The sequence below is a fragment of the Melospiza melodia genome, chromosome 1 (assembly GCF_035770615.1).
Source record: "Melospiza melodia melodia isolate bMelMel2 chromosome 1, bMelMel2.pri, whole genome shotgun sequence".
NCBI classification, from domain to species: Eukaryota; Metazoa; Chordata; class Aves; order Passeriformes; family Passerellidae; genus Melospiza; species Melospiza melodia.
The window spans coordinates 140,573,961-140,597,492 of NC_086194.1; the positions used below are offsets into that span (position 1 = coordinate 140,573,961).

A 23,532-nucleotide genomic window follows, 5' to 3' on the forward strand; every position below is an offset into this window, starting at 1 on the left:
AAGGAAGAGTATTCTTGCACCATAATTCACAATGACCCTGAGAAAGCCAATATCCTCCCTCAGTTATATTTAATAAAGGTTTTACAGACTGGCTTCTCTGCCTGTATCACTGATATAAAAAAGTAATGGGAAAAAAGCTTACTGGGCATATTTACATTTTAGATTGCCAACTGCAAACACATAATTATATTTTGAACATTAACTACAATGGCCTGACAATCTGTACTACAATGTTCACTTAAAATTAGCACCTCTTGCAGATAGACAGATGGTGGCTCAACTTTCAAGCTCAATAGTAATCACAATAATCCTTGATTTTCATCAGTGTAACACTCAGCAATTCACTAGTAACTTTTGTCACGTTACCTAAACTATTTGATGATTTCTCACCACAGCAACCAAGAGTAAAAACATTATCAGAGGGATGATAGTGAATGGAATAAAACTGTCATAGGAGTGGTGCTGCTGGTCATAAAATTATGGCTAAAGCCACACCAAAGGCAAAAGATAGCAGGACTGGAGAAGGCACGAAAAAAACCAAAAAACACAGGACAATTACCGAAGAGAAAACAGTGCAGGCTTAAAAATAAAACCCTTCAAAAAATGGGGGGAAATTTGAAAATATAAAGAAAATCCATCCAATACAAAACTCCATTTTTGACAATTAGTGACAGGGAGCATTGCATTCAGAGGAGTCAATGGGAATATGAAGAAACAACTAAAGACAGAAAAAAGCCCCAAACATTCAAATCTTTCCTTCAACCCAAGACGATGAAAGGCTTTATACAAAAGAACCAAGACAGGAAGAATTTTATGTGATTGGCACAAAATACCTTGCTGTTTTTTCCACCAAACATCAAAATAAACAAACCAAGAAAAATCTAAATGAGGGTCCCTCTGAGTTTTCCAATCTATATTTAGAAATTACAACCTTGATATTTTTTCCTCTTTTTTTTTTTTTTTTTTAATTTCCAAGCAGATTAAATGCTATATTTAAACACACTTCCTCTTCAGTGTTGAATATAGGCCCACACCTAATTTGTCTCTGGAAGTCATCTCCCTTAGTAGAATCATGGGAATTGCAGGTTGTTCCAAGTCTTTCTAGGAAATTGTGCCTCAGGAAAAAATGTACTGGTATAAGGCTAGTGCTCTTCAGGATCACATATCTTAAGATGACAAGGGACCATTCTAACTGCCTAGCCAGCTCTCTGTAACACATCCCAAAATATTTCACACCAACTCCTGGATCATGACAAGAACTTCCACTGAATCTTTTGAAGAACATTCAGACTTCTTTGAGAGAGCTAACAGAACCTACCAATTCCTTCATTAAGTCACTCCCGATTTCAGCTAACCTCCCATTAACAATCTGCCCCTCCTGTATGAGTCAGTCACAGATTCCAGCTGTGAGGCAGCATCCTGCCTTTGTGTGCTGGAGTCCTCTGTGGCAGGCACACTGTGGAGCTCCATTCTGGTTCATGCCAGTGAGCAAAGCAAGGTGCACGGACATGCATTTCTGCTCTGAGATGACCTGAGCCTCAGTGAAGGGATGCACGATACGGCTGCTTGGTCCAAAGAAGCACGTGGATACTTATTCAGATAACATGGGCATAGCTGAAGCACCTCCAGTTATGGAGTATCTGCTTAATGGATTTATGGTTTATGGAGTTGTCTACTTTAGCAGAACTTAAATTTATGTACTCTTCTGTCTCCCCTTTCCCCTCCTCTGATGTTGTGCAAGTTAAAGAAGGAAAGGAGAGTACGCGTGTGGTTAAGTGTGCGGGGGATATATTAAGAGTACCCCTTGTCTTGTAAAATACACAGAGATGTGCCAACATCCCATAATGATGGAAGGAAACAGAAATCATGTATGTATTGACTCTCTAGTCCCTTGTCTGGTGGCATTCACTAGGAGCTCAACAGTGTTCACGACAGAGCAAGCAAGTGATCGCTTGCCATGTCACCCTTCAATCTTCAGTCTGTGATTTTCCCCCAGTTGTCCATTGAGGGCTTTCATAAAAGAAACTGAAAGCTGAAGCAGTAATAGCTGACATTGTTTTACATATCCTTGATGATTTCATATTCAAGGATCCCTATTTCCAACTAACTGTCCATACACAGAATGCTTTACAGCAATAAAAAAATGCATGACTTAGAACAGATGCAATTATCTTGGTCCTAGTTTGAACACAGAGAAGCCTTTGATCAATGCTTCTTCAATGTGCTGTGAATCCACAGGTTTTCAGGATTCAAACATGGTATGAAAGGCATTGCACCCTATTGTGAGTAAATATTATATTATTGCTTTTCAAGCTGCAGTCTTTAAAAAGAAAAGATAAAAGCTGTGTAACAAAAGCTAGATTCCTTAAATAGATGATTTTTTTTGACTGAAGTATCATCACTATTCACAGTGAATTAATTTGCTATTCCATAAATTAAGCTGCAGACAGAAAGCCAAGGTAACATGAAGTCTCCTTCATTTACTTGCTTTATGTGCTGCTGAGATTAAGACGTTGCATTCATAACCTAAAGCACATAGCAAGATTTGGTGTTCTACAGTCAGCATATTTTACACTGCAAACCATCCAGCAACAAGGGATTAAAACCATTATCATTAGGACTCAAATCAGAAGGCTACAATTGTTCTTTAAAACCTAAACTCAGCATTTATTTTTTAGCACCTAAACTCAGCCTTTGTTTCTGATCACACCTCTAAAGACAGAACAGCTGGTGAGAAACACTAGACTCAAAAGCTTAGTCCATATTGTGCAGGGATGGGCGTCAGTCTATATTTCTGCATTTTGTTTTACCCTCAAATAAAAATGCTGAATGAATTTATGGTATTAACAGTTCACAAGATTACATGTTAAACTGCAAAAAACCCGCTGAACGAACATGTAAAGTTTTGAAGTTTAAATTGCTCAGTGACAATTTAAATGCAGTCTGAGAACAATACACTTACCAAGGAGGCAGCCTCCAAAACCCAAAATTTCAAGGAGAGATGTCTCCATCTCTCTTATGCAAGACATTTTTTCTACAATCCCAGAAGTACATAGACCATAATATGACCACTACATATTAAAGTAACTAAACCAAAATGTTAATGAAGATATTCCTGTAAAGAACAAAGAGGGAATACTTGACAATATCCCCCAAAGAAAGTTAAATATAGGAGAAGCAGCTCAGTCCTTTATAGCTTTCCAAGCATTGGTGTTACAGATCACAACCTCTTACACTGCAATCATCTTTGCAGCTATATAATACAAAACAAACAGCCACACTTTGCTAGTTTGAACTATTTTTTTTTCTCTTGGACATTTAGAATTTATGAAAGAACACAAAGACCAAAGAAAAGCAAATATAAGTAGGATGCAAAACAAACAAGAAAGTTTTCCTGTAGCACTTGCCAGTAATGACTATTTCTACCTGAAAAAGAGCAGCACCTCAACAGCTAAGAGTAACATCTAGTTTTTTTTCAACTTTGACCCATAATTTGAAGTCAAAGTTTAGATTTTCAGTCTAAAACTTCAAGCAAATTCTCTCTGGCATGGAAGTCATCCATCACTGACTAAGCTGAAGCCCACGGTCAGGAGGAATGTCTCGTTAGGTGACAGCCATGACGTGACACCCTGCAATGCCCAACACCACCAGGACAGCTGTGGCCATTGGCCCTTAGCTCAGTCATGGCTGGCACACTTGGACTGCGTGGGAGTGGGGCCCCACCAGAGACCCAGGGTGAGACAGATCCTCTACAACCTCTACAATCCTCAGGCCACCTCAAAACCACTGCTCAGGCTCACCACACAGCTGCAGAAATGCTACTGTCATGGTAGGGAGGAAATGGAAACTCATGATCAGGAGGAGGGCAGGCATGGTGAAACCAGGGCTTTTCAACAGCTGACTTATTTTCCACAGGTTAGTTTGAAGCCTGCACTTTTGATCATTTTAATCTGTCTTCTTGAAGAAAGAGAATCATAGAATCACAGACTAGCTCAGCTGGGAAGAGAGCTTTAAAAATCACTTAGTCATCCCTCCTGCCATGGGCAGGAACATCTTCACCAGACAAGCTGCTCAAAGCCTCATCCCATCTGGCTCTGAACACCTCCAGGGATGGTGTATCCACAACTTCTCTGGCCAACCCACTCTGCTCTCACAATAAAGAACTTCTTCCATAATGAAGAAGTCCAATCTTCCCACTCAAAACCACTGCCTGGCACTACAGGTCTCAGTAAGAAGTCTCTCTCTGCCTTTCTTGTTCAGCCTCCTTTACACATTGAGAGGCTGCAATAAGGCCTCCCCAGAGCCTTCTCCACTCCATGCTGAACAATCCCCCTCTCTTAATTGTTTGATCCCAATGTGGACACAGTTATATGTCATAAAGTGTCTTCAGCTTCTTATTCAGTTAGTAATACTAATTACATTATAACACTGCCTCCACACAAGAATATTAATATCATTAAACTGCCTTAACTTATGTGTAGATAAGGTTTAGGCTAAGTATTCTCCATGATACACAACTCCAATAAAACAAGCAAACACCAGGAACCTCCCACTTGATGGGTTGCTGGCCAAGGACTGCTTTTCATCAGATACAGAAAAGAAACTGATGGTCTCCATTTTAAAACCACTTAAAATTCTTCAGTGAATTGGTAGTTCTCTGGAGTCATGCAACTAGTAAAGTCAACATAAACTACATATTTAGCCAGAAAGACTTACAATGTACACAGGAAGAACAAAGATATTTTCAATGTATCACTCTCAGCTGTAGGCAGGGGAGACAACAAAGCAAATTCAGTAATAGTTGTTGTTTTGGGTTGGTTTTTTTTTGTAAATGCTCTGCATAAATTCCTTGACTTCAAGCACAAATTTCTGTGACTCTTAATTTAGTCTTAAAATCCTATCAGACTGAAAATATAGGATATCCACACAGTGATAGCCATGTAGAATTCCTTCAAAAAGAAGAAGATTCAAAAATTGGCATAAAATTTGAATAACTCATCTCAAATATGATTAATATAAAATATAATTACAGTAAAATTGACTTAGTAAAATATTTGCAAAACAAAAACCAACAAACAAAACACAAGTCTGCATATGCTCCCTTGCCTTAATATCCTGATTTTACCAGATATTTATGCACATAACTTTGAACCTTTAAGTAGTTCCACTGACTTAACAGGGATTACTCATCTGCTTAAAGTTAGGCAGTTGCTTAAATACCTTGTGAAATATGAATCTAAATTCAGATCTGATAAATTCAAAGTAGCAGCAGCCAAAGCAACACCTCATTACAGTGTTAAGACCATGCTGCTTTCTTTTAGCAAGTGATTTTACTTGCATACTGGTGCTGGAGGCAACAATGCACTACCTGCTGGAGTGCCCCTGTGATTACACAGTACTGCTACAGGGAAGCAAAAACTGGTTTTGCTATCAAATGTGAAACCAGAAAAAGAAGATAAATATGATTAACAACAAGCCTTCTTTCAAAGTTCATACAGGTTTCCATGCATGTCTCTCTTCATCAAGCGCTTCTTCCTCTCCCAACACTATTTTGCTTTCACATGGTGATTCATTCTGTCCAAGGTCTGTCTTTTAAGGCTATTCTGAAGACAAGGTCTGTTTCACATCTCAGAAATGTACATTAACAGCTAGACTGGTAATTGCCACCCAATATCCCTTCCCTGAACCACTGAAAAGCTGATCTACAGAACATAAAAACTCTTCAGAAACTAGTGACACATGAAAACTGGACTCTGCAGGAAAATGGAACTGGCATGAAATCGTATTTGAGGGTACTTTACCATAGTAGATTATATCCCACTGTATGTGAATCTAAATAAGACAGGTGAATGCCACAGTAAAAAATTGCTACAGAAGACAGAAAGGGTTGGAGAATAGGAGGGGAGAAATAAGAGAGAGAGACCTGGAGTTTAATAAAAGGAACTCAGGGGACTTGGGAAAAAAAAACCAAACAACCCCATGTCCTGCACTTTTGTCAGGACACATTCCTCAGCACTCCAACCAAAGAGGTCAGAGGAGACTTAGCTGCAGAAACTGCTGAAGAAGCTTAAGGTGATCTTCAGTATCCTCTGTATCTACTGCATTGCTGATATTCACACAGGAGGCTAAAGAACAACTAGATAATGTAGGAAAGTAAATTTAAAAGTTTTTTAAAAAGCAGGAGTTGTTCAAACAGTGAAATATGATAGATAGTCTCTGCTTTAAAAGATGAGTTATTTACCTGCTGAGACTAGGGCCAGCATGACAGATAAAAGGAGCTGCAAACTAAGGGCAAGGGTTTAATTTTTATAACCTGCTTTATATCCAAAAGAAGAATAAAAAAACAAACAAAAAAACCAGAACTAAACAAAACAACCCCACAAAATCCTGAAATAAACAGAGACAAAGCAATCAAAAAATAATGACAAAACCCCCACTACCACAATGAGGGGAGTCAGGCTGGTGACAAGAGTGAAGGAAAAGGACTACTGTTGGAATAAAATCAAATAAGATTGATGTGAAACAGTTCAACTGATTGTCAACTAAGGAAGAAGAAAATTCAGATTACTTTTATTTACTGTCAGAATTCTGTTGTCTTCAGATATGAGAAAACATTTTAAGCAGTACTTATATGACAGAAATTAGTATCTTAAATGCTGAAGTTGCTTCTTAAAATAAGATATGATCCTAAAATCAATCAGATACTATTTTGCTAAGCATATTTCTTAAGTACAATCAAATGGCTTTATAGCTTCTTGGACATCCAGGATATAAAGGAATGTTTATTCCCAATGGTCTTTACACTTGTCTAACACAAGCTTTTTAAGCATGTGCAAATCAGAACTTACTTGCCTGTACACATTATGAACACATCTGTAACATACATGACCATTACCCTTTCCAAGAACCTTAACATGGACTGCAAACAACCGGAGAGCTTACACCTCAACCACCATGTAACACAACTGTTCCAAATTACTTTCATGTTATAAATAAAAAACTGAATGAATGTTTTCCAAAGTGCTTGAAACACAAGGCTCAAATCCCAATAGAGATATCCACTTAAGATTTACATGAATACAACTTCTGTTTCATCTTCATGCTATAATCACAATTTTCCATCTCCTCTGGACATTCACAAAATCTCCATCCAATCACTGTAATGTAGTATGATAAAAGTCATACTCAGTAGAAAATTAGGCTCTCAAAAAAGAGCTTGTCATCACTTTCCCACGTACTAAAACCATTTCAAAACCCAGATTAAAACTCCATGCAATGGTTACATCTTCCAAATATCTTGAATTCTTTTAATGAATTTAGCTTTACACTTGCATGTATAACTTGCCTTCAAATTGTAATAAACAGAATCTCTAACATACCACAACTTAGGAATCTTTGAAGTATATACTGTGAGAAATGATAGAAAGATAACAGATAAAGTATTCCAAGTATATATTTGCATATAAAATAGATCAGGATAACATTATACTAAATTATATAGTATTATTAAAGCAAAAGATCCATTATTTTTTCAGCTACCAGCCCAGCTAGCTTGACATGGGAAACAAATATCAATCTGCATTTCATCCTTCCTTGTTCTCATTCCTAGAACCTAGAATAAAGTTTCCTTGACAAAGTTCAGTAGAAGTTATAAAACTTGTTGCTTTCAGTGGCTTTTCAAGGTATTTATAACTGACTGTGCTTTTGTAAATAATTAGACCTTTAGGTGCAATTAGAATTTTTAGTATTTATTTCAAAGAAACAACCTCTTTACTAAAATTTCTAAATAATAAAACTGTAAATTAAGTTCTCACTAATTTAATCTAATCTGCTTTGGAAGAAATGCAGAGCAGACCCACTGTATGACCACTAAGCCATCTTAATTTGTCCATGTAGTGTAAAATCACAGAAGAGTTTCAGGACGTTCATTTAGTTTTGTCCTACAAGTATTCTGCGTAACAATAAAAATCAACACAACAACTGCAATAAAACATTGTTTTTAACCTGACTCTTGTGGCACTTCATGCAAGTATAGCATTATTTTAATGACTTTTGTTTGAGAAAGAGATAATGCAAGTTTTTGACTGTTGTCAAGGTGTTCTAACAGGTCTTTACAGTGGAAGACCAATCAGAAAGATTTGGAACAACCTAAAAGTTAATACATTTAAATGATGAGCATATCCAAGTGCAAGATTCCGAATGTGAGGTGATAAATTACCTATAAAACATGAGAGAGCAACAGTAATAGCCTCACGAGGTCTGCAACCTGTTTGCATTGTTTATGTCAGATTTTTTGTGGCACTGAACAGAAGTACATGTAGACTGTACTGCTTGTGCAACCTGGACACTTAGCATATGTGCGACGTTTTTGTTAAAGAAGTGCCTGTTTCAAAATAATACTGCATTTCAGAGTATGCTGTCAGTTGAATTTTTCTTAAAAGGAAAAGTAGCTTCTATGTAGGAATAGGTATCAAACCTTTATCAGCTCAAAGGAATAATTTCAAATATTCTGATCTTCTGAGATGCTACTAATGACCACCTTGGAGGTCTCAGTTTTTTGCGGTGCCCCTTAGAGGCTTAAAGTCAGTCTGTACCAGCTGTGAGTTTTATGTGGATACCCAGTTACCAGATCATCTAATTGTCCTCAGCTGAAGAACCTTGTGTAACAAATCAACATCAAAAAGAGCAATTTAATGTCTTTATTGCTCAAGGGCTGCAAACTACTTCTACTTGTTGAAATAAACAGTGCTCACAGCAGTTTAGTCTGTCTTTAGGACTGTATATTCAGTTGTTTTCGCAATAAGATTTTATGACTTTAAAAAACTAACTGCACGTTCAGCTTTGACACAATTCTGGCCCTTGATGACTTCAATAGTTTACATATAACCTGGTCTGGTGAGTGTGCATGTTTCATGAAAACTATTGCTGTGATATTGGTCCTAAACAATAAAACCCTGGATTTGACAAAGTTACCCTGAGTTAGAGCCAGATTTTCAGACTAGATTTTCTAGAACTGCTTACAGAATTACCAAAGTGGACTAGCAGATTTTCCTTTGTGCACCCATTCCCAGGAAAATACAATTTTTTGGTCCTTTTCCTTTTCTCAGGTACAGATAAGGAGTATGTGTCGCTTGGTGACGGAAAAAAAAATCAATTTGAGAAAAGGATGAAGAAAATAAGGGAAAAAGAATACTTCAAAAGCCAGTAAGGTGCAAAACAATGATGGACATTGTGTCAGGTTAATAAGTATACTTCTAATAAGGGGCATGGCAACATCACTAGAATATCCACTTTAAAAATCATAGCAACCTAACAGCAAAAAAGAGGAGAACAAGCTGAGAAATAGAACACTCCTTAAGATTAATCAGTCAGAACTTTGGAGGCAACTGACACAATCTGTCTCCTTCCACTTTCCATTTAGCTTTGAACAGACTGAAGTCTAAAACTGTCGATCTACTTATATAGTTATGTATTTAGATAAATACATATCTAAATTATGAAATACGCGGTCTCCACTTTTACAATTTTACACACACAGTATGGAAAAGGAAAAATTATTTTCCCACAGAAAAGCGAAAAAGTAAAAGATGTTCAAATTGTTTGAAAATCAAAGAAATAACTCTAAACACAGTTTACAAAGAGATATAAATCTTCTACATTAAAAGAAAAATTGCATGCACCCACTTTAAGAATTTGAATCTGCCCCAAACACCTGCAGTGTGCCTGCCTAGACAGACCTGTGCCACAAAACCCACTTCCAAAAAATTTAAAGTTTCTAAAAGATTTGGGTTTTCTCTTTGAATAGGAAATATATCAAAAGAAAAGAAATACAAAACTAATCTTCTAGACAAAAAACAGGAAGAAAACTGTCACGTTCTGTGGTTTACATTTATAACAGGACCCTATCTAGAGATTAGAATAGTTTCAAATCTATTGTAGTTGAGGATATGATGTCATCATTTAAAGGACGCAGATAATTTAGTCCACAATATCTATTCATACCAACAAAAGAAAGCAAAACGAGTATGCAGAACTCTTGCATACCCCACTCTCCTGGACACTTCTCTTTTGCAAGTATTCTTACTCATCCATGTAAAAGTATGTGGTTTTTTTTCCCCAAAGCCATCTGCTAGTTTAACTTTTGTGAAAGCACAAGTGATTTCAATTCCATTAGACACACACATCAGACTGATTGACTTAGTCTCTCTCTAAACAATTTTCAGTGAAGCTTATTTTAAAAATACTGAATATGATACTTAACACACTCTATTCACATGACTTTACAGCATTATTCATTACTGATTAATGAAAAACATGGGAATTTGCTAAAAAAAAGCTGAAGAGACTATCAGGTTAGCCAAAAATAAAATAACAATCAAGACAAAATATTCCAAGTCAATTAATTAGTCTTCTTACCTTGTTCTTTTATCTGACGAATTTGCTTCACAGTTTCTTTCAAGATTGCACATTTGTCAGGTTTAAAGTTAAAGTTGTCAATATCATTAAAATTTGCAAAAATCAGCTCTGCAAGTTCTTCAATGTATTTATTCTCTTGCTCACGATTGCGTTTCTCAGTGCTTCTTTTAGGGCTGAAAGAGGAATTTATAAAAATTCTGTCTTTAATGTCAGTTTACTTCTCTTCTGGCCAGCTCAGAGGTGATCTTAGAAGGTTTGACAGTAGTTTAACAAAAACACCTCTCTCACTACCAATACATAACTTAGGAGTTTCTCACACAGAAAGGTTTCCTCTGGAACAAGGAAAGGAGCATTAGAGAAGATGTTACTTATTTTTTTTTCAGCAGTCATGTTTTTGTTTCAAAAGAGGATTGGGATTAGAAATTGAAAACACAAGATTATTTGGGGGGGAGAAGGGGGGGGGGGGTCAGGATTTGAATATTTACAAGTATCCCTCCCACACGGCATTGAGAATCCAAAGAGTATTATACAGTGATTGTGTATGAGAAAATAAACCAGCTTAAATAGTTACACTGAGCAATCCATACTCCCTGCCTCCTTGTGAATTTATGGCAGTCTTAAGAAAAGATGAATGAGTGGTTATGCTTTAAAATGCATTTGTGTTGGTAGCTGTAAAGCTGGAAAATATTTTTCAAGACCTAGATTATAATGTACAACAGAGGTGGTAAAAAATATCTCAGATTGATAAAATGAGTGACTGAAGACTTCTTGCAGTAAATGCCAAAAACCATTTTTACATCTCTCCTAAATTGTCACCAAAATTCTGCATTTTGGCACAAAGTTGGACTCAAAAATAAACAAACAAACATCAATAACAGAGAATAGTTCTCATCCCCACCCCAAACCCTCAACAACACAGAATTACTGCAATAAAGTAGTTTGGCACTGACTTCTCTTTGCAAGAATGTTATTTGTCATCTTCTAACTGAAAAACAGAAGCACATGTAACATTTTTTAACTCATTCTCTCAATATTTCCAGAAATAAATGGTCTTACCTGGGTCCAACTTGATCGGGATCCTTGCGCTTTCTCGACTCTGCTCTGGATGGGTCAGAGGTATTTTCTCCCATCCCACTCATCTTGAACACATATCAGCAACTAAAAGGATGAAAGTGCAAGAAAGGGTTATGGTGGAAAAGTATTGCGTTCTCAGTTGGTATTTACAAGTTTCTCATTCCATGCTCAACTAAGATTTTACTTGGCCAATCCATCATTCAAAACAGAGCTTGTTTGAAAGGCACCAATAAAAATACTGTGTTTATGACCCAACAAAATGCTACACAGAACTCCTTGAGAAGAAAATTTGTGGTGAGCAAGTAAAGCATTATAATCTGATTGCTACCAGAACTGATAAGTATATTTTGTGCCTGAGTTGCTGAATTTTCGTGGCAAATTTGCAAGGTTGAATGCTGAAAGACAAAAGAAAAGCCATAGTGCCACACAACAAGAAAAACACAACAGAACTGAAATACATGAAATAAAACATGTGTCCCAGCTACATGAAAAGGTAGCACATGCAGCTTTAGTTAAAAATCAGAAGATAATGGCTGCAAAAGTAGAAAGCTGTAGAAACAGAACATCTGCCAGCACTAGAAATTGCTGAGGGACTGATAAATATTTTGTACATATAATCTACCTCACAAGGAGAATAACTTGTCAAGCTAATGTAGTAAAATAACAAAAGCTTATAATCTGTGCAATAAACAGCCTGTGGAAATCCTGCCCTGCTCCCAACTGTTGGTTTCCCTATGCTGTGTAGAAGCACATGAAACTCAGATTACACATTTCTCAACAAGAACCAATATTCTGGAGGCAGAAATCACCAAAGGACATAGGGAGATGATGTAAATGATCAAAAATTCATAGAAGATGGAGCAGTCCCAGCTCAGCCTCTGCCTAGCTGCTGCCAGTTTTGTGAGGATGATGGGAGAGAGGTGTTGCTAGACGTTTCAGAGAGCTCCTGTAGTGTTTGGGATTAGCAGAAAAATAAGCATGAGGAGCCTAAAGAAGGTGAGTGTGTCCAAAAGGTGATTCATACCATACTAAAATAAGAGCTGGAGCCTGTAATTGTATGACCACTTCATTTTGGCATAAAGTGGAAATCAGGTATCAAAACAAGGGAGTTCACCACCTCCTTCAAGCCCTTCATTTCTGTCCCACCAGCTCCTTTCCCTCTGCTGACCTGGTCAGCCATGCACTGAACCTAGTAAGGGAACTGCTAGGGGTTAAAGACACAGTCCTCTTCCCTTTTTCTTTTTGACATTTTTAAAAATCTAGCTGCCAGCCTGTGTGGGGGTAATCAGATGTTCACATTGGAAATCTTGGTTTTCTCAATGAGCCAACTGAGTGAAGATATTTCATATATCGGCAGAAACAGCCCAAAGACTAAGGTGTGAGCAGCTGATGCTGAGAAAGGCTACACACTGAAACCTGAGCAAGCAAACAATGAGATGGAGCCATCCTAGATTCAGAACTGACCACCACCTAACATTTCCCTAAATTAAAAGTAAAAGAAAATAAAAATTCCTTTTTACTGAAAGCAATTTTTCACAGAATATTCTGAGTTGGAAGGGACCCACACAGATCACTGAGTCCATGGGCCAGTGAATGGCCCATACTGGGACCAAACCCACATCCTTGGTGTTACTAACCCCACGCTCTCACCAACTGAGCTGATCTCAGTATTTTTTTAACCAGTTTGAGCAGAGAGTGGAGTCATTTCCTTTCTTCTAGATACTGTTCAAGTTTCATTAGAAAGACTGTATCATGCCTGTAACATACAGCTTCCATCTGGTCTTTGACATGAACGGTACCAGACTGTATTTGAAAGACACCTGGATTATCTTTTTCTCTACTGAGTCTATACATGCATATGCATATCTACATACACACTGCTATTATTTTGAGAAGATCCCACTGTGAGCTGAGCCAGAAGGTTCTGTGGCAGAGCAGACACAACTCCCCAGGGAAGATGCACCACCACAAGCTCCACCATTCTGTCCTGGCTGCAGAACCCCCAGTGCCCTGCGGAGCACGAGACATCGACAGCAGTGTCCAGCATGGTCTGACACCCTGACCCTGACCCCAGCTGCTCCCCTACAGCTGTCTGTCCTCACTGACTCCTAGCCCCAGCAGACACACACATCTGAATTTATCCAAGCACAGGAGTAGCAATATACATTCACAGATTTTTCCTTGAAACTATGCAATTTCAGAAGTGTCACAAATAAGAGCTCCAAGGAAGGTGCAAGATACTATTAAGGAACCTGACAATATTTAAACAGAAGCTTTGTCAGTGGAGAGTTGGAGCTGTCCTTGCAGCTCTGTTTCTATGACTAAATTTTTCACTGACCAAGATGAGAAAAAATCATCAGCATGATGAAAGCTGTATATTCCCAAGATCTGATCTCTGATCCAGACTCAGATGGTGAGTTGGTCTTCTAAAGTTCAGAAAAACAATTAGGCTGGGGAATCCCATCATTTCTTATGCTTCCCAAGTAATACCTGAGAAATGTAAATCAGCCATTTTTCTTGAGAAAAGCAAGAATAACAATTCACAAATACTGTCAAACCCTCAACTGTCATCTTCTCACTCCCCTTCCCTGCCAAGCAGTACGGAGGTAAGCATTTATGGTGGACACCATCCTCCAAAACCCTCTCCTCCTCAAGAAAGCATACAGAAACTGTTACTGACAGCTCTCCTACCTACTCTGCCAGACTTCAGATAAGGAAGTTTTATTTTTGTGGGAACCAAAGTTTCACCAGTAGCTCTACCAATGTATAAATCAATTCTTCCTGCATTCACACGAATGCTGTTCTGTAGGAATCCCACTAGGTCCACTATCAGCCTTTGGAGGACATATTAAAACTCATCTCCCACTCCAAACTTTAAACTTTATTCTTCTGTATTAAGGGGAACAAAAGCAGTATCATAATGACAAAACTAGCACCTTCTTCTCTCCTTTTTAAACAAAGCAAATAGTACTAAACAAACAATATATGTATTTATTTTGTTTGCACTTACAGGCTATTACATCTTTTTTCTCAGCGGCATTATCAGTTTATTCTTAGAATGAGTTACCCATGTCTTTCTCACTCATCATCATTTATTTCTGGAAATCTACCACCTACTACCATGTTTGCTTTCTGTTCTCCTTTATGTTAATTAAAAATCCTGTTCAATACCTCAAAGATTTTTATAGGCCATTTTCTTGTCTTGTAGGTAACTGTGCTCCAGAGCAGAATTAAAAATCCAGGGATGGGTGTTCTGAAAAGTGGAGAGCTAGACAGATGATATTGAAGCAGAATTTAAAATCCAGAGATGGGTGTTCTGGAAAGTGGAGAGCTAGACAGATGATACTGAAGCAATCTAAAAAATCTCAAAGGCTAAAATGAAAGTCACTCATTTGTACCTAGCACACAGTACTAAAAACAAAAGGATGTGCCACCAAACCCTTGTCTCCCTAGGTATTTAGGGTCTGACTGGGATAGCTAAGAGATCAGGGATTCTTCTGGAATTCAGAAACTAAAATCTATTCCCTAGTTTGCAGAAACGAGGAAGAATCAACTTTTAGAAGGTGTGGATAGACTCTTCTGTAGCACTATCTTACCAACTAAAACAGCCAGAACCTGGGCGATGGAGATGGAGTTTCCTCTTCAGAGAGAGCTGCCATGCCTGTATTTCCAGCATGCAGGACAAGCTGCCATGCCTGTATTTCCAGCATGCAGGACAGCCCCCTGGGTGCTAGGCCACCTGCCTGCCATAGCTGGATGTTCATGAAGCAAAGAGGGAAGGCTGATTAACCCTTGCAGTGCAGAGTCTTTAGAGGTGTGGTCCATACCACTAAACCCAGGAGTAAGCAGTTCAAGCACTGTCTGGAGAAACAGGGATTGAGGTTTATTTAACTCCCTTAGGCTGAGGAGGGTAGCAAAGCTCCATCTCCCTCTTCTCAGCAATGACTCTTAATGAGTCAAAGAGGAAAGCACTCATCCAGTTTCCTCATGTCTTTTGAAAAGAAAGCAGCTGTTTCACATATTTTTCCATGAGCTAATTCGCAATCAAGACCAATGCATACCACTAGATGAAGAACTTGAGAAGTTTTGGGTACTTCTACAAATTGAATGTGGCACAACCAAGAAGCTAGAAACACATTTTTCTTAAGAAAGTCCTTCTGGGCACATATAGTACCAAGGGACAGGGTCCTGGGAAACTTGAAACTTCCAAGCAAGAAACAGAAAATGTCATAAATTTTTATTGAGTTGATAGATGAATTTTAGACAGAGAAATAAACATCTGTGGGTTGAAGCAGCTAAATTGCATATGATACTTTTTGGTTTCTGCCTTAATTTTCTCAATAAATATTGGTTTATCTGTATCAAAATGTCTTGGTTATTAACTATTACCAACAGTTTTTACTACACAAACATTCATAACATGGTATCATTCAATATTTTAACAGAGAACTTAAGAAGTTTTAATGAACTTTTAGATATTCCTAGGTTCCTGAGCTACTCATAGAACTTCTCAGCTCAAAAAACAGAAGTCCCACATTTGAAGTCTAAATTTTTCCAGGAAACATGACAATTCAAAACTAAAGATACTATGAGTAGAATGACAAGTCAGAGACTCAAAGTTTTACTCCAGTAAACTTCCCCTTAAGGGAACTACCTTAGATTAAAAAGCAGCATTTATCCTGCTCCACTGATCTTTTTATATATCTCTACAGGAATTTTCAGAAAGAAGAAAGATAAAGAAATTAAACCATTCAATCCATCCAATGCTTTAGATGTAGTGGCAATATAATATCAGCTCTATGATATAAAAATACAAAAATCAAGAAAATGTTGGTAAGAGTTATTTAGCAAGGTATAGAAAAATGATTAAGCAAATTGGGAACTAGTTAAAACAAAATCAGCAGTAATCACTACTTTGAGGAGAGAGAGATAAAGAAATACTTGATAATGAAAAAAAATTCATCATGATATGTCAGATTCTGAACTAAATAAGTTTTATTTTAAAAGCAATTGTCTTACAAAGTTAAATTTGAATGCATGTCTCGCAGGATGAATTGTCATGCAAGACCAGGCACTCCCTTTTTTATTGTGTAAGTTGTTTGAGAGCTGTATTGCACTCCAAAATACAAACATAATATCCCACTGTAGAATTGGTATTTTGCCTTCAGTGGTGGTACCAGATTTTTCTACTCTACATTATGTTTTTTTCCATGTGTCCTATCCCAATAAAACACCAAAACTACAACAATAAGTAAGAACTGAACTTCTAATGCTGACTAAGATGCTACTCAAGCTTTAATTCCACTGGGCATAAATGAGCAATAGAGCCATGGAAATATAAATACACTCACTGTAGCATTTTCCTACAAGGAAAGAGATAATTAGACAATCACATATATTATTACTAAAAATATCCAAAGAACTAATTTTACTCTCCCACTGATGACCCATATAAACAGGACATATCAGGTAACTTAATACTTTTTTCCTATTTATATTTAAGACCAGAAGTGCATTTTCCCTCTTTCCATTTCATTACCAGAGGTCAAAGCATGCAAAATACTTGCCAAAAAAAACCCCCACTGGCTAATCATTCCAATTGTTAAATTTAAATCACAAATACTGAAAAATTAAATTAAAAAACTTTAGGATAGTACATATTAGTAACCACATTGATTGACACCTAACCAGTTTCTACCAGATGCAGGAGACTGAAACAACAGAGCTTGAAATTTGCTTAAATTCTTCTTTCTTTTGTTTTTTCTTTTTTGTTTGTTTCTTTTGTTTTGTTTTTGTTGTTATCAGTAATAAAACAATAGTCTCTGCTCTCGTCATGACGGCACATCCTCCTTTACATCCTCCACCAGCAACTGCTAAAGTTGGAGTACACAGAGAGGCTTAACCTAATTATAAAGCAATAGTAAACATCCATCTTTCAAATGGGAAAGAAAAGCAGAGGCACCGTGAAGTGGGAGACAGGAAAATATCTAGCACAAATCACTTGTGTGAATTTTTACATCTCCTCAACTCCTCAAATGTCACGAAGGAAGATGGCATGCAGAGCAAGCCTTCCAACACTGATCCTCAGCACCAGTGAATTCAGTTAATCATCCAGAGTCAATGCAGAAGAAGATAATGTGCATTTTATCTCTTATCAGAGCAGGCCATCTTCCAAACAAGGCCTGTTAAACTGTCAGATTTATTATAAGCCTAACAAATGCAGTTAAAGAATAAGTGAGGATTATACCTTCAAAGCTGCTATTTCAACCTGAAAAGTAGCAAACAAAAGGTAAAGCACCATATAGTGGACAATCAGGTAGCAATACTGTACTACCACCCCTCCAGCCCACCAACAGATGAAACTAGTGAACCTACAACTGATACACATCAAAGAGATTTACTACAGTCAGTGCTTTACTGAGTAACAAACGGAAAAATACTGTTTAGTGACCAAAACTATACTGCAAGTCAGTGAGAAGGTTGGCAAAAAATTTTCTCTAACAGCTAATTTGAAAAAAAACGGCTTATAGTTCTGTGGTTGTTTACTCAAACATACAGCCATTAAAGTTCATCCTTTTTTCCTGCGAAGTTGCCATGACTAGAAAGCCTTCTATCTCAGTTTCAAAATTAGAAAAGTACTCTGTGTAACATTAATTCTGGTAGAAGCCAGAGGAAAGTTGGAAGTCACATGCAAATTCTGATTCTTTGCATTTTTTCCTGCTTATGAACTCTTTTTTCACTGGCTTCATTTCAGAACTGGAAAACACTGAATATTGATACATACTGCAATCTGCAACCTTTTCAGCAAAGGCAATGCTTGCTAGCCACTTTCCCAGGCCTCGAAAGGAAATTGCTGTCAGAGGCAGGATAAGATACTAGATCAGAGAGGGGGGGGCCACTGGAGCCTGAAGCCAACCTCCCCTTGGTCAGGCACAGCAGCTCAGGAGAACTTTTCCCTCCCAGCCCATGGCACCTGTCAGAGTCCCAGGCAGGGAATGCAGCCTACCCATCCCACGTGCACTGGGAGAGCTCGGCCTTTTCACACACGACCTCGCTCGGCACAGGAGCTCCCACAAATCCACACAGATGTGAGTAAAGGTTTGAAGTCAATTAAAAAAACAAGAGGTGAAAATCCAGGGAAATACAAGGAAAAAAAGACTGCACTGTCTGGTAAAGTAAGATTTAAGCAAGAGATCCACTAATAAGAAGTGTGACAGAAAAGGAAGTTAAGAGATATATTAAACCATCCTCCTGAATCCCTGGTACAAGTAAGCCACATTCTCTACAACCAACTTAGGTATTCCTGTCCTTCATCACTGGGGCGGTGTTTGGGGTTCACACCTGGAACCCCAAACAAAACAATGCCAATCTGCCAAAATAAACAAGATGTGCAATACCGTGGGTTGGTGATGGTAACTTTAGATTAAAAACATAAACTAATTTATTTAAAGGTATGCTTCTTTCCTCAAAATAGCACCACCACCTTTGCTACATACACACCTGTCTAAAACCTTTGCCACCCCACAACAGTCACACAGGACAAAGCTAAAGGGAAAGCAGAGTTTCTACAAGGAAGGTGATAGCAGCGAGATGAAAGACTCTAGTCACCTTTAAAGGATTTGCACTAAAATCAGACATGCATCTGTAGCCTCCTCTATCTTTTCTATTCTTTCTATTTTAAAGACAGTCTATTACAGGTAACATTAAAACAAGATTTATGGCAGTATGTAGCAAACTCTATTCTTCAACTCCGCAAACTAGAACTAAGAAAAGAAACATAATTTACTTGGAAATGCCATTGAGTCCATGTATATAAAAACTGAAAACTGGCCCCAACACCTACTACTCACATTTTTAAGCTGAAGGCTCCTTCCTCAATCTTTTCCCTCACTCCTGTGTAATGGCTTTAGAGTGGTGTATTAGACAGCAAGAAGACGACATATTCCATTTGCAGCCTGAAAGCCAATAACGCTCATGAATTTTTTACCTGACAGACACTTCAAGATGCCACTGGGAAGATCGCCTAATAAACACATTAGGCTGCAAATGGGCGGCAGCAGCTCTTTAACACATGCTGTAACAATCAAATAAATGGCTAACATTAATGTTCAGTGTTACAGACTGGGATTTAATACCACTTTTCTGTAAAATCCACCTACATCTTGATGGAGAAAGAGGTTTTTCTCAGCTACTCAAACCCACAGGTTTAAGAAACTCCCAGTTCTGCTTGAGACTTTGCCAAAACCCCTCCAGACTGACCCCAGCTCTGTAGGCTGGCTCCTACCTTCTGTATTCCCATAGGCTAAGGCTCTTAACAGAGCCACTCACTCAGCTGCTTATGGATTAGGCTACGTCAGCACCTCTAATATGCCCAGGAATAGCAAAACCAGGCTCTAATAAAACAACAGGGAAAAAATATTAGAAGGAAGTCCCTTTTTCTTTTTTTTCCTTAATATACAACGGGTTTGCTTGATTTCTACTTTTGAAGAGGAAAAGATCTGTTTGCATCAAAACATCATCAAAGAGGGGACAGGTGTTACTACTGAAAAAACCTTCAAGACTTTTTTTTGTAATTTCAGATCTGGGATTCTATTTCTCTAGTTATCAAGAATTGTTTGTGATTCTTAATACTCAAGGACAAAAAGAAATGCAGATTAATATCACTAAAAGTTCCTTTTAAACACCAAATTAAATAACTACAAGGCCAGAATATATTCATACATATATCAGTCACTCTTACATCCTTTTGTTTGTATTAGGTAGGAAGCTAAGTTAAAAAAATAAACCAAAACAAAAGTTATTCTAAATCAATTTAGCCTTGTACGATGCATTTAATAAGTATTAAACTTTGGCTACAAAAAATTCTAAGCCTGCAAGCATTTTCTCTGAAAAAGGAGTCCAAATTTCCACATAAGTTGTTTATTTAAGTTTTTCTCTTGTAGTTCACAATTATTAAGAATTTATGAGACTGATTTTAAAGCCTATTATTCGCATCTACTGTGATTTAAAATAAAACTTTCTGAATAGCATAGCTGATAAATGAAGCAAATCTAACAACACAGAAAAGGATAATATTATGGGAACCTTTGTATTTAAACAGCTTTCATTTCCAGTTGATGATACTTCTGAAACAGTGAGTTAAGCATATTTTGACTCCTACTGAATCTTCTCTGCCAATCTCAGTTTCCAAACTGTTATTTGTCCACTTAAATTCTCACACCAACTTCCTCTCCAGAAACCACCAAAGAGCAAGGAGAAAATCAAACTCAAGAGAGAGGAAAAATGGAGCAACTCTCACAAGCATAAGACACTGGAAAAACTCAAATCCATGAACATTTTCTAATCTCATAACTGACACAAATGTACACATTACTTACAACACCAGAAAGCTTATACAGTTTGGTGAGATTTTCAAGATGTCTATCTTAGCAATGAGAAAAATATGAATATGACCAATCACATAAACAGAGGCATTTACACATCTCTGTAATGTGGGCTTGCCTACATTAGGATTTCACTCCAGTTAACTGCCTGTCAAACACCAGTCTGTTTACATCAGATAAAATACATTCCATTGATAAAAAGCTCAGGAAACATGGTTCTGTACAGGTAAAAAGCAAAAAGTAGAGGGCAAGCCAGATCGAAACACTGTGTTTCCACACAAGGTGCATACAGTAACACGTAGAGTTATAGGACCTACACACACAGATATAAAACCTATCATATTGGAATTTAAGTTCCTTCATTTATCAATCTGAATTTCAATTACTTCACACAGCTAGAGAGGTGTTGGTCCTCCTGGTCACTCAGACGAGTTTAGCATGTCTGCACACTCAGGTGCAATGTGATGTGCAACCCAGGCTTCAGCAGAAGATGCTTATGTTGCATGCCACCTTTCATATCTCCAACCTGGGCATTAAAACAATGTTCCTTCAGCCCCAGAGTAGATAGATACTGAAATCACATCATCTTACTGAAACTTTTGTTGCACTTCAATAACTCCACCTCTATGTGTCTTCTCTGGTGCCTCATCAAAAATTGAACTCATGTTTTTAATTTTCACATACCTACAGCACCTAGAGGGTTTATCTTTCTTTTCTACTTAACCACCTATTACCAGGAAGCATGTTGAAATTTCAGGCCATTATTTAGAAGGCCAAGTTTTGGATTAAAACTTTGAGCTGCAGAAAGCATACCTAAACATTATCTATAATATTTCGATACATTTTAATATTGTTATCATGGTGAAAGAATAAACCACTGCATGCATATGTACAAGATACGTACTCTACACACTTCCTTCTATAATACTGAGATGCTTTCATAAGCATACATTTCATTTAACAGTGTATAATAATAAATTTTCAAATTAAGAATTCAAGCTGCTTTGTTCCTGAAGGTTGCAAGTTAACAACAGTCTGAAGACAAACATACTTATATTCAAGTTAAACAAATGGTAGCACCCAGCTCCACAAATGGCCACAGTCATGGTAACTTTAACAGCTGTCTGTGAGGTGAATTGGACTCCACTTTGATGTCCTTTGTGCTCCCAGAAGTTCAGAATGCTGCACCACTTCTTTAAATTGTATACCAAATTATCCTGTTCAGTACAATGCCCACTACATTTTACCCATCCTCTCTGCCTCTGAAATGCATTTAGAGTGGCTGTCCTGGAAAACTCAGTGTTCTCCTCAGCCTATGATGGCCTGCTGGGCCCTGGTCCCAGAGGGTGCCTGCCTAGTGGCAAGGATGTGGTTCCGGATGTTATGGGAGAGAGCAGACGGAGAGCTTGGCCTCTGCTCCCATCCCCTATTTGTATGAACAGGTAGATTCCCCCAGCAGGTGCTTCCTGCTGATACTGCTACACATGCCAGTGTCATCCATTTACACTGCAGCAGCAGTGGAAGAGCTGGGAAGCAGAAAAAGCTTTTTTCTTAATAAAGTTTGAGGAGCAACCAATTTAATACATGCTTTTTGAGAGGATACAGCTATATGCATGAATGATTATATTTGTATCACCTCCCAGCATGCAGAATGTTGGGAGGTAGCAGTAGTTTTGTACTTAAAATAAATATATACTAGATGGACATTAGACTTTTGGCAAAGCTAACATGAGTGCTAACTACACACATTGTTACTAAGAACAAAAATTAAAGCCACCAAATTATGTCAGAGCCACACATGAACGTCGTGCCAACACTTACAAAGTATGATTAACGTGATGTTTTTAATACATCCATTAGCTCAAAAACTGGTCTGTGAACACAAATAACAGTTACTAACAACTTCAAATTTCATGTCTGTCTTAATTTCATTTGCTTTAGTAAAAAATGCAACCAGCAATAACAGAAGAAGATGAAAAGTATAATTGTCATTTTAAAGCACTTAAAAGCATTAAACTCATAAAAAAGTTCTTGCTTTACTTAGTCAAGTGCCAAGAAATAAAATCTGGTGAACACCAGCTTTGTAGTAATGTGTGTCTATATGTATACACACACATATATATGAATCCAGGCTGTGACCAGATAAAATATTCATAGAAATGGCTGTATGAGTCCACCAAAAGAAACACTGAGTTTGTGACTAGTCTATCATGGAAGCTAACAGCAGGTATCTTGGAAGAAGGTACAAGGCAGCTGTAGATGATCCTTCCCCCATACCTGCTCTCTGTCTCTGACAATCAGTGGTACAAGCTTAGCTGCAGCATAGCTGTGCCTCCTCCTTCCTCTGAACCTATCTTCAGTGATGCCTAATTCCATCTTAAATCCATATATACCTTTGGCCTCCACAATGCTTACAGGCAACGCCCTACAAGCTTTACAACAGCTCTCTATAAGCTCCCCAAAGCAGAAATGGCACTGTAAAAAAACAGAACAGTTCTATGGGGATGCTATGACTCAACAGAAATAAATCAGAATTTTATCACTGACTTCACTGAAGCTTTGATTCTCCTCCTAGTCTACTATAAGAAGATATCAAACTGTAATTTCTCTCTTTTGTAGGTCATAAATCACTCCATAGGCCTGAAAAGTCTATGCTTGT

The 23,532-nt window shown here is 37.7% G+C and overlaps 1 protein-coding gene across 5 annotated transcripts in view; it reads right to left on the reverse strand.

Annotated features, from left to right (window-relative positions):
* Positions 1-23,532, reverse strand: part of NCOA2 (nuclear receptor coactivator 2) — a 188,310-nt gene that overhangs the window by 63,022 nt on the left and 101,756 nt on the right. For all 5 annotated transcript variants that reach the window (XM_063170152.1, XM_063170140.1, XM_063170144.1 and 2 more), the window contains 2 exons: positions 11,473-11,574; positions 10,417-10,589 (listed from right to left, as the gene is read on the reverse strand). In XM_063170152.1, the coding sequence (XP_063026222.1) occupies positions 10,417-10,589; positions 11,473-11,555 (256 nt within the window). In that variant the 5' untranslated portion in view covers positions 11,556-11,574. The remainder of the gene's footprint in view (positions 1-10,416; positions 10,590-11,472; positions 11,575-23,532) is intronic.